The sequence below is a fragment of the Antedon bifida genome, chromosome 9 (assembly GCF_963402885.1).
Source record: "Antedon bifida chromosome 9, ecAntBifi1.1, whole genome shotgun sequence".
Taxonomy (NCBI): domain Eukaryota; kingdom Metazoa; phylum Echinodermata; class Crinoidea; order Comatulida; family Antedonidae; genus Antedon; species Antedon bifida.
The window spans coordinates 18471730-18484983 of NC_136234.1; the positions used below are offsets into that span (position 1 = coordinate 18471730).

The following is a 13254-nucleotide window of genomic DNA, read 5'->3' on the forward strand; positions in this document are numbered from 1 at the left end:
AAGTTTATTTCTACTTGATTGTGTATTATCCTGTATAAATATGTTGCTAAATAAATAAATAAAATAAAAGTAGAGAATAAAACATTATAAAATATCATCTCTCATTTTAGAAGAATAACATTTATTTACAAAATGGACAAAAAAAGGTTAATTAACAATAATGATGATACTATAATAGGCCAATATTATTATAGTAAAAGGACCAGAAGTATATGAGTAAATGATAGGCGTATAAATATTATATTCACTGTAGATACAAGTCGTAGGCCTATAATATTGATGAAAAATCGTTTCGTTTATTTATTCGACCAGCATAAAACCAATACAAATATAATATATGTATTTATATAAAAAAAGATGAAAAAAAGCTGGGCAGGGGCTCAAGCAAAATACATCGCTCTAACTCAAATGAGTCAGCTACACCTCATATAAATGTTTCATAAAAATTTGTCAATAAAAGTCTACAATAAAATAATTACTTCAGGGTTAGGCAAACATTTTGCAATTATCGTATATATTATTATTTTATTTTAAATGTATATTTTCCGATGTATTTTCAATGCATTTCGTATTGATATCAGTGATAATGTATTGATCATTTATTATACGCCTAGGCGGCCTATACCAGTCACTTGTGTTTAACTGTTTGCACGTAAGCCTAAAGGCTAACAAAATGTTAGCGTAATCGGTTAAACCAACACATTTTTTTCGATAAAATGCAGAGATTGTCCTGAACAGTATTGTTTTAGAATATATAAACCACAAATTAAAAATCAAATATTGACTTGTTTTAAGACTTGAATATAATGTAAAAAAGATTTATACCGTGACCTAGCTTACCAAACTATACGTCGGATGAGTCCCGTTACCGTACCGTTTGCACCCAGTTTTGTCAACGAACACATTTTCATACCCACGCTTGCCTCTTGTTTCAAAGTAGTACTATTTTGAAAATACGCTTGTTCAACTCATTCTTTTGATCAAATTATTAGTAGGCATAACCCGTTTTTTCAGACATATTCATAAATAACATTTTTGTTTTAGTTCGCAAGTACAGAACCCCTCCTTGATTCAAGGTAAGCCTACACCACTATTTTAAAGGTAAACTTTGCCATGAAACGAAGAAATTAATATAATATGTTTCAACATTACAGCCATCCTCTATTCAAGGAACATCCCTATTAAGGGGACATTCGTTGAATCGAGAAGTTGTCCCCTTAATAGGGGTTTTTCTACTGTTTTCTCAAACGTATACCTTCCGTACAAAATCACACAAAAACCTATGGCGAAGTTAATATTATCGTATAATTATTATTTCTGTTTTAAAACATACAGTAATAACATATAATTATGTGCTTATGCGATGATAATAATTCATATCACATAAATATTATTGAAGATGCATTATTGTAGAATTGCATTTACTAAACATTTCCATATATATGCTGGTTACAATCAGTGTTTTAAATGAATATTGAATAAATGTGTATTTTGAAATAATATTAATAATATCATAGATTCATTCAATTTATTATGTAAGTTTTTGTAGGAAAATATTTTGATATATGATGTTATTCATTATTTTATTATTGTTTTTGTTCAAAAGTTTGCGGGTACCACCTGTAGTGTTATTGTGCAATGTTGACGTAACTCTTGGCACGCGTGTTCCAATAAAAAAGAAATTAAATAGTATTTTTTACAGCGTACAGTATAACAAAATATATTTCACAACAGCATTTAAAATAGCATCATTATTATATAGAATCTATGTTATTCCTTATGATCATTTACACACAACGCGGAGTGGACGGGCGGTTTCCGCTCAGGATAGATACAGAATCTACATGGGACAAGCTACGCGGTTTTCCGCTTACCGTTACCACTCGCGTCTGTGTAAATCCTACTGTAATTTATAATATAACCGCATAATTAACAAACGAATGGAGGTAATATTACATAAATTTGTATATCTAATGACTCATCATAACGCATTGACTCTTTTATAATATTTATTTTAATAATTCATGCACAAATGCTGGTATAACAAATTGTTGTAGGCCTATTGAATTTGTGATGTAAATAATAATTAATTTTGTTCGCGTTTCAACTATTTCAATACGAGATTAATCTTTGGAAAAACATATTGTCTGCGCACGGCACAAATGTATTGTTCTGCTTCGTTGAAATATATATATATATAATAATGATGATAAATTATATAACTTTTGTTACATTCCGTTATACACAATGTCCTATAGACTTTAAGTAATATTATGTTGGTGTTTTTTATAAAGAATGCATGAATTGGATTTAACCTTGATTCTTCTGCATAATGATATATGTTTTAATTATATTTATACTTTATGCCTTATAAGTAGTTTGGATTGAAAATTATAAAAATATTGACAATATAACAAAGCATGTTTAATGCCCTTCCATACACAGCGAAAAATAAGCAACTTAATGCCAAAAGTTAAGCAAGAAACTGAAAGATAAGCAAAATTCCGAAAGTTAATCAAACATATTATTTTGTGGATCCGTAATTTCATGACGCCGCACAAACCATTCCATTCATTAAGACCCATACTTGAAACTCACCTTTGTCTAAACACGTCACCAACGTGTTGTAAATTAAATGCCTAAAAACGTTAAACTATCATTGAAAATCTCCACTAAGATTTTCCAGTCATTATTAAAACGCGTAATTTACAAAGTTTGCCTAAACACATACATTTATAACCAAGGTGTTATGCCTAAACCAACTGGTTTGTACACCAGCTAAACACGTAACTAACGTGTTTAATCTACACGAGGTTTTTACAGCTTTTTCTAAAACGCATATTTACAAAGTTTGCCTAAACACGTATATTTATTAATATTACCAAGGTGTTTATACCTATGTAACCAACGTGTTTGTACGCCTAAACACGTAACCAACGTGTTTCAATAGTTTTTTCTAGACAGGAAACGAACGTGTTGAAATTAAATATCTAATCTAAACACGTATACATAAACGTGTTAACCCTTGTAGTAGCTTATAGCTATATCAATGATTGCATGCACATACGGTGGTATTAATATGTTGCGATCCCTCACTAAACACAACATCCGTTACTTTTGAGATTATTTATTATGTTTATATACCAAAAGTCCTTTGAAATGATAACTTGACTTCCATAACTATTAATATTCTGGATATATTGCTTGACTAGCCTATTATTAAAACTAATAATACACTGATATTAATGCAGTCTGAACATATTGTCAGAATACGATGATGTTGTATTCGCCATACGTCCTATGTATTTCAATAATGGTTGTTAATTAATACTATCTGTCACCATATTGCGACTATTGTGTGGCATTGGCTTAATATGATTCAATATTGAACAATATTGACGTTGTTGCTATAATAATGTTAATTATCGCAGCAGTTTTTATTCATGGTTATTACGCAGTTTATTTAAATTAGAAATATTATTAAAATAACAGATTCTGTAAATTACTATTCCAAAAATAATAATAATAATAATAATAAATTCACGCTAAAATAAATTTTGAAATAAAGGTTATTTCATATAGCAAAACACAAAGAGGATAAATTCATGAAAAAATGATAAGTCGATCAAAAAACAAGATTAAATACATGTGGAAATAATATTGAGTAGAACACGCTTTTAAGAAGAAGCAAAGCTATAACTTAAAACTGTACATCGCCGAAACTTAGGCCTAGGCTATATTTATAAAAAATTGCTTAGGTAGATGACAGTTTGGCCCGTCATACTTAGGTGTATTTCCAAATACTTGCCACGCCCATGATTTGTGATCATGACATTTTTCGTCAAAAAATGCCGTTATGTTATTGTTGGAAAAAGTGAACCGGTGACCAGAGAGTTGTCCCTGCAGTGACCACCACATTCCGGTGAGTGCGCGACCTTTACGCAAACGTCGGACAGCGGTGTTGTAATCCCGCGGGCTCACCTTATATTCTCACCTTGACCGGTGTTCTAGGAAAACAACATTCTTTCACACAAAGCTTGTTAATTACTCTTTGATTGCTTTTAAAATGGCCGATTGAACTATTTTGATTTTGACACATGCGATCTAATTGAGTGAAATGGTAAGTACATGGTATTATGTCGGCTGCTACTAGAACCGACTTCTTAACAATAAATGAATTGTCCGGGTTTAACTTCAAGTGTCGAGGTGTTATAGCAAGTTATACATAGGTCTCACCTAAAGTTTGCTTTCCACTAGGACGCAACGCAGTAAGCGCAAAGAGTTGACCAATTACAAGCGACAGTTCAAATTATCCAGCGGTTGTGATTGGTCAAATTACTTGCTAATAATACATAGTACATAATGCAGCCACTGTATTGTTTGTATTGTCATTAATTTCACAATTCAAACTTATTTTTTAGAATGACATTTTCCCGTAAAACTAACACGAACAACCTCTATTCAGCAGCGGATTTCGCCAACTATGTTGGGCCCAAAGATGCAATCCCCTTAATATTAGTACCATTGTATATGCTTCGTTCACACTGAGACGCAACGCGACGACGTATGCGCAACGCAAGCGAGTTGACCAATCACAAGCGAAAATTCGGATAATCCGTCACTTGTGAGTCGCGCTTACGTCGTTGCGTTACGTCCTAGTGGGAACCAAGCTTTACGTTGCGCTTACGTCGTTGCATTACGTCCTAGTGGGAACCAAGCTATATAAAAGTTACAAAAGAACCGTTAGTTACTAAAATAAGACATGTTTTTCTTGTCAGATAAGAATTATGCATCGCCTTACAGGCCTTAAAAAACTCACTTAGACTCAATATTGGCTGTAGCTCGGAAGACAACATTGACACAAGTGCACTGCGCAACTTCCAGATGTCATGCCACGTAATAGGTATGACATTGTAATGCATAATCTTAACATTGAAATAGAATACTTTTAATCCAAAAATTGGATTAATCGGCCGCCCATAGCAAAGCACGAGGCGCTTTAACTCGTATCAATTTTCATGATCTCATTATGTTAACAAAACGTTGTTTTACTTATGATAATGTTAACGTTATTGGATTAATGGATCACTAAAATTACCCTTAATAAAATCACACATTATTATTAATAGTTATTAAGTAAATAATTCTTATTTATTAGTAACCAAAGCATATTTTTTTGAATTGGTATGTGGTATGATTCATTTGGTTAATATAAAACACATAATGACATATTTTAGTACAGTATAAATACGAAACTAATTGAACTAGGATAAAGTATTACCAAAAGATAAATAAAAACTTGTTTCCATTTGGTTCTTTATAATTATTATATCATATTGTTTTTTAATTCCCAAAACAAAACATTGTATTGCAATTATTTTCATAAATATTACATTATTATATAATTATTGAATAACAATTTAACATGCTTATATCATTCAATTCAATATTGAGAAAAAAAATTAAAGACGGGTTTAAAAAGTCTGAAATTATGAATATAATTATTATGACCTAAAATATTATTATGTTGCAAAAAAGTTAGTTCAAGATATACCTATACCTGATGATGGAAATGCGTTAACCCAAAATCTGTTTTAATTGGTCAATGGTCCGAATATGTGTTGAAAACACTATAAAGGAAATATTACCAGATGGTCAACAACATAATTATTTTTAATATTTGTGGTGAAAACTGATTTTTTTTTCTTGACCATTGGTCATCGAAAATTATTTTTAGATATTTAACAAAATCCAAAAACGTGTGATTACAAAATAAGACATCATCCTTGACCAATAGCCAGTTAAAACTGACCGATATCCGAAATCACGTGATGTATTTTGTACCAGTTTCAGTGCGCATCAGTCAGCAGAGACTAAATGACCACAAGGACCAGTAATACCTAATTTCCGCACATCCTGGGTCAAACCAACAGACTCAGTTATGATCCTCTGATGGGTCATCTTAATTTACGGGTGTAGGCCTGTGCCGGCCGGCCCTATAGGATCACCTAAGTGCCAGGTTGGCTTGGTCAGATCAGATCACTTGCGCGCGGGTGTGTGACTTGCCCCAAGTCTGTAGGCCTACATAGCGTGAAGCTAGTGTCACCTACCAAGTGTCAGACCAGCCTGGTCAGATCAGATCACTTGCGCGCGGATTAGATCAGAGCCAACATTCGAGATGTTTAGATTATACATTTTTAGTTAGGTTAAGCTCTGTCTACACTTTCAAACTAGTTTGACAAAAAAAGTGTGATGTGCTCAAATAATGGTAGTGATATGCTTAAATATGGTAGTGATATGATGTCATCGTATCCATATATGGGCAAATCACATTTTTTGTCAAACAGTTTGATAGTGTAGGCAGAGCTTTAAAGGGTAGCTTTTTTATTTTGTTTTAGGCTATATCCATATTGTTTGTTATAAAATTGTAACTTATAATTTTAGTTTTACTGAACATACAAAAATATAGTGAAACATAACAAGGTTCACACTCGGTACTATTTTGTGTGACGTGTCATGTCTTTAGCTTTTTACTCAGCTATCGCGTTTACAAGAACTTGACACTTATGAGTTCCAGTGGCCTGGGGGGATCTACATAATAGGGGGAAGGCGCAAAGTCACCTTTTAAGAAACTCCAATTAATGTCACTGTTTGTCCTTAAGAAGAACATTTAAGTTATCTTATCGTACCATCTTCTACCTTATGTAACCTTCAGGTGCAGTGCCTATAGCTTAGGAAATATCTTTTTTTATAGATGTTTTTTTTTTTCATTATAGATTAATAATACAGCAAGTTTTGTTAACTGAAAAAGAATAGGTTAATAAGGTAACGGGTTGTCGTTATTTAAATGTTACATATAAAACATGATCACAAATTGTCAAACATTAATACTCAGAATTTGTTTTTGTGATAATGTTACCTTGAAATTGTTTCTTGTAATGAGTTCACACCATATTTGGGAGTATTTGTATATATTCTATATGAATTCCGGATGTTTGTTCCTAAGTAATCCATTGTTGTCCTTGTATAATCATTAATAATTGATAATATAATACATAATATTAACTCCATATCTAAAAACAGAACAAGTATCTGAGAGTGATACGCAAAGTTAGAGCCTCTGCTTCGGAACACCCCTTATTCGGGGACACTTTAAAGATATGTCTACACTTATCACACTTTATGTGACAAAAAATGGGATGTGTCCATATATGGACATGATGATGTCATATCATTACCATATTTAAGCAAATCACTACCATATTTGGGCACATCACACTTTTTTGTCAAACTAGTTTGATAGTGTAGACAGAGCTTAACATAAACAATATGTTTTACCACTACAGTCCATTAAGAAGCAAAACATTATATTATCACTATATTATTAGTAGTTTAAACTGGTCTACATGCCTATAAAATAAATGGAAATCAAATTTTGAATCGTAACAATTGTAGATTTAATGTATGTAAATAATTCGTACATGACATGATTAATCGTTTAAAACACTGTAAGAATTCAGACTATGTAACTGTGGTACACACAACACTATAACTGCAGACTTGCATTGCGGCGGTATCGTTTGAAGTTAACGTGGACATTGGTTATGAAATCCATAATGCATAACCATGGATTAAATAAGACTGGTCAACGATTCATATTCATATAATAATATACCATAGAAATATTCCTTAATCTCCGGCACTTGGTGCTTTCTGATTTCAAACTCTTTAATTTCTCCAATCGCCAACTGTCCCTGACCGAATTGTGTTTGATCTCCATTGTATGGGTAAAAACTTTTGAAGAACAAAGTGCCGATACAAACAGACCATTACTTTTAGTATGATGTATCCCATAATCCGTCTGAAATCAGGTCACAGTTACGCGAATACAATCATGGCGGATTAAAGTATTACGGTTGACCTAAAAAAAGCAAGATCGGTTTTGGAAAAATAAACAAATGATTAGTAGGCCGCCTAAGTATAATATTCGTTCATAACTTGACATTTCGTAATATAATAATCGAAATTAATTAATTTAATATTTGGTATGCCAAAATATTGCGCTGTTGACATATGACGTTTAGTCATAGTTTAATGACGTAGGCCTATTAACAAAATAATACAAATAAAAATAATATATAACAATAAACCAAATTATTTAATTTGTTTGTTATCGTATGATTAATAAATGATCAACTTTATTGATTCGTATTGTTTTCAATTTCAATCCTAATATTTTGGAACAGACCCTTTGACTTGTATTTTCGAAATTTTAAAGACGTGACATAGTTGAGGTAGTGTAATCGTAACTTTAGAATTGTTTTCTCATAACTTTTTATACAAAAATTATTATTTTTTTTATTATTATTAAAGCGCCCTCTATCGGGTAGAAGAACAAATTATGGCAGCAGCAGCGCTGCAGCGCTCCATGTTTCGGAAATGTTTGGTTAAAAACGTAGTTTTCGGTCTTAATTTCCCTGGTTGTCGCCAATTCAGTACATCTTCAAGTATGTATTGATTACTTTGCTAAGTTGCATGTTAAATGTAAAGAAAATGAAGGTTATTTACAGATGTAGGGTACATTAATTCCGTAGGCCTACTAGGCCCTTAGCTAGTTTTATCAAAGCGCGAACGCGAATGATTCAGGCTGGCTTCATGATGTTGACCTAGGCCCCTATAGTTAGGCCTACTGATCCTGTAAGTCTACTGAAACCTAAGAGATGGAAATAATATGACAATCAATGTTGATATTAATATTCCTAAAATATAAATATTATGGGCGAATTGAATTTAAATTTCAAAATAAATAAATATTTCAATTAAATAAAGTTGTGCAAATAAATTCTTGATCTTGCGCAAAAAGAAATTCTCGAGCAAATTGTAAATTGCGCAATTTTGCTTCATTGTTTTTTCAGGTAATTCTGTCCATCATCCAAATGGTCATTTATGGAGCACAGAATTCTGGGATAATTTTTACAAAAAGAAATGGAATTCAAAAGAAAACTCTTTCGATTGGTTCCTATCATATGAATCATTAAAACAACCATTGTCGCATATTTTGAAAGAAACATGTGAATCTGGTTGTGTTCCAATAAGGGTGCTGGACATTGGTTCTGGGACGTCGGACTTTGCTGTCCAGTTGTACAAATCTTCCACACCACCTGTCCACCAGATCACCTGTGTTGACTTCTCTGATGTCGCCACTCAACAGATGTCGTCATTACATCGTCTGCTTGAACCAGATGATGTAACATCAACTGGTGTCACCTACATTACTGGTGACGTCAAGAATCTTCCATTTAAGGACGGCACGTTTGATATGATTCTTGACAAAGGAACAACCGATGCTGTTGTTAGAGCTCCTCAAGGAGAGGAAGCTTTTGACGGCATTTTCAGAGAGTGTTCAAGACTTTTGAAGGATGGTAGAATGTGGCTACAGGTCTCTGATACGCCACCAGAAGATCGTCTTGATCTGATACGTCGTTCTAAGTTGAAAATATCTCACAAAGACTATTCATTTCAAATTTCGTACAAAGATTTAGGCGTACATTTTGGCGTTGAATATTTTATGTATTTTATTCAAAAGAATTTTAAAATTGTTTAGGTAACATTATTTTCATAATTAAACTAAACTATTAGCCCAAAAATAGCACGATAAAAAATAAAATAATTTAAAAAAATAAATGTATATACTATCGCATTTATATAACAATTAACTAGGGCTGGTTATTGCTTATGGTAAGCAATGTGCTAAAATGTTTGTAATTAAAATGAATGTATTTTTGTTTAAAAATTTGCAAATATTTCTGTGTGATAAATGTAGATGATTAGATGTATATTGTATGTTAAATCGAATGTCATCTTCGACGCGATGGAGACAAACATTGAGAACTTAGGCCACGTAAAAAATCGTCCCTCCCACAACCAATATGTCTCTCCGACGATGTAATTGTTACACAATATTGAGTTTGAACAAAAAAAAGAACAAAACAAAAAATAACAAACTTAAAATTTTAAGTTTGTTATTATCTTAAAAGATAATAAAAAATCCAGTAAAATGTAGGCCCCTAATCGTTTATTTTTTTTAATCAACGAAATCATTAGTTTTGTTCGTTTTATTTTTCCGGCGAAAGTGAATAACTTTATTAAAACTACAAAATAGCCTATTTAAACTTTTATTTTATACAATTTTATTTGTCAAATAAATTTAACAAACAATATTGCATTATGAGGTATATAATACTGGCAGCAAACGATAAGAAAAAAATGAATATGATTCTCTCTTTCCATCTGTGTGTAATTTAGTTATATAAAAGTTTTACAGTGCATCTACGATTGAGTTTAAATAAAGGTTGATTCAGCTAGTCTTCACACTTCAAATTTTATGAACCCCTTTTTTCAGAAGATGCTTTCGGTAATAAACAACAAAGCCATTTATAACCTGTCTAAAACCAAAGTTACGTTTTTATACAGAAACAAAATCGTAAATTTTACCGCAAATGACCGATGTGACGCGATCTTAGCAATTATTTGCCGTTAGTGATTGGTCGCGTACTTGAACTACGCACGGGTCAATCGTAATCTCTCAACGGAATAAATTACTTACACCCTTGCTTTGGGTCATTAAACAATTAAAATGTAAAAATGAAGACCTCACTCTCTCTTCCGCGTCGTTTAGTCTACCTCTCAAAGACATTTTCAACGAAAAAAACGACGTAACTCTTCCGAGACGGAGCTAATTACTCGGGTAGATGTTGAAAAACTAAGAATACCTGAGAAAGGCCGAATGATTTAAATGCGTGTAAGTTGGCATATTGTCGGTTTTTGATGGGTTAGCTAGCGCATCCATTATCATACAGATATTCTTTTAACCTTGCCGTCAAAAACTACTTTTTCGTAACATTTTTCACGAACTTACGTAGATGACTCTGACCTTCGATTCCCCCTAACTAAAGAGCTCGTTTAGAATAATATTGATATCCTTGCTATTAAGAGACCAGAGGTTTATATATGTGCGTTTTTACAAATAATCATTTCTGTTGTATAATCAAATTTTTAATCAACTTTGGCGAAGATCCGCTCGAACGTCGCCAGAAGGAAATAATGATGTTGATGTTTTATTTTGTTCGCGTAATGTTTTGTCTTACGGTGACAGTAAAACGAACAACTTTAAGATGTTTACGCAAAGAAAAGTCCGCGTTTGTGGTAATTAAAATAGTTCTCGGAAATGATTAATAATAGACGTGTTTCTTCAATATTAATATTATATCATATTCAATCGAAATAATAACGGTTCAGTCCTTAAACGCAGTTGGAACAGAAAGGACTGAACACTTCAATGATAATTCAATCTAATTAGGATTGATTTTGCAAACAAATCTAAATAAAAGAAATATATCATATTCAATCGAAATTATAATCGTTCAATCCTTAAACACAGTTGGAACAACAGACAGGACTGAACAATCCAATCACTTTTCAATGATAATTCAATCTAATGAGGATTGATTTTGCAAATAAATCTAAATAAAAGAACGTTGTTTTTCCACAAAATGCCACGAAGAATCGGCAAGAGGTGGTTCAGATCACGTTGGCATAACATACATTCACATTTCAGTACAATAAATTATTATTTTTTTGTATAAAATTCAAAATTTATACTTGACCATGATAATATATAGTATAATTTGTGTATTTGATAGCCGTACATAACTGTGACATATCGGCAGTCAAATGGTCAAACTAATGGAGGCGAAATTAATTAGGCCTAATAAGGACGCAATATTTTGTTAAGAATATCTATGGGTTCAGTCAGCCCTTGTGACTAATTGATGACTAAATTACCAGCTTCGCTCACCTAAGCACAGATCGTCTTCCTCTTCATCAAATCACATAACCAGGCGCCTTCAATTTTGATTTTTTCTTGCTCGATCAATACATTGTTCAGTAGCGTACAGGCCTCTATTATATTGTTTCGTGAACATGCTATCTTCTGCTTCATTCGAGGAGAATGAATTACGCGGCAGAATTACGAGGCAGCATCCAATCAAAATAATTGATAATATAGCGAAGAATTGTTGTTTTGGTGTGGTCTTTAGCGCTAATCTATGTTTTGTAGGCCTACATTGTAAATTCAATTTTAATATCTATGTTTAAACAAGGTACCATTATCCTAAACATGTCTTCAAATCATGTTTTCATTCGAATACATTTTAACATGCGTTGATGAACAATAGGCTTCATGCATTAAATTGGAAAGCAAGACTATATTTTTAGCCAATTCTTGGTACTGTATCTATTTCCAAAGTATCATAGGAATATTTGGTAATACAACATAACATGTGTTTCACATGGATCTAAGTAACAGTAACCCTTAACCTAACCATACATTATACAGGCACCACATGTGATATAAAATGAGTGCTATTATAGTATCAAATATGCCTATGATACTTCGGGAATAGATAGTATGTATCAGGGGGATTACCACCTATCTGATAGGACAGTGATACATTAACTATTGGCAATCCTTGGCCACATTGCCTAAAGACATAAAATAAATAAATAAAAAATAACTATGTGGAGATACAGCAATGGGAAGCCGATTTTAGTGACATTATTTTACAATTTTAAAATCTATAGCTGAAAAATATATTGAATTTGTTTTAGAATCAACAGTTTAAGGAAAATATTATCGGTGTGTATGTCAAAAGTCTTTTAGAAAATAGGAATAGCCTATGGAATGAATAAAAGTGGTTGTAAAGCCCAACGAAAGAAAAATGAATAACATGTCTTCTATGTTGAAAGAATAATTAATAATAATCATGAAGTAGTCTTCATTCTTTACCAACACAGGCAACAAAAGCACAATCTCAGCCTAGCTTTCTTTCTTAATTCTGTAAATATTCATTTCTATGGGCGGCCAATAGCCGTCAACGGTTCTTTTAAATTAGCAATTAAAACTAGGTCCTGTGGGCCTACGTGTAATCTACAACCGACTTTTAAGTGTTTTTCTCAATTAAATTGGCGTATATTTGTCGGGAGTTGGCGTTATTGTACGCAATAATGAATAATAATTATAGTCTCTCTATCGAGCCACCGAGGACTTAAAAATCAATATATTTATACGGTTTAAACTTATTATCCGATATACCGTTATTAATTATACACTGCACATCGTATAAGTATAGTTTCTTACTTATAGTGCCACAATATTTCGTGTATCGATCGTTATCATAACAGTGTATTATAAAT

General features: G+C 32.3%; 2 protein-coding genes across 2 annotated transcripts in view; both read left to right on the forward strand.

Annotated features, from left to right (window-relative positions):
- LOC144852462 (zinc finger CCCH domain-containing protein 14-like) overlaps positions 1-9055 on the forward strand; it is a 42298-nt gene extending 33243 nt beyond the window's left edge. The window contains exon 16 of the mRNA XM_078710275.1: positions 8916-9055. The gene's annotated coding sequence lies outside the window, so the exon portion shown is untranslated. The remainder of the gene's footprint in view (positions 1-8915) is intronic.
- On the forward strand, positions 8554-9827 carry LOC144852987 (citrate synthase-lysine N-methyltransferase CSKMT, mitochondrial-like). Its single transcript, XM_078711041.1, has 3 exons — positions 8554-8572; positions 8916-9570; positions 9824-9827. Exons 1-3 carry the CDS (start codon positions 8554-8556, stop codon positions 9825-9827), a joined length of 678 nt encoding a protein of 225 aa, XP_078567167.1.
- The last annotated feature ends 3427 nt before the right edge of the window (positions 9828-13254 follow it).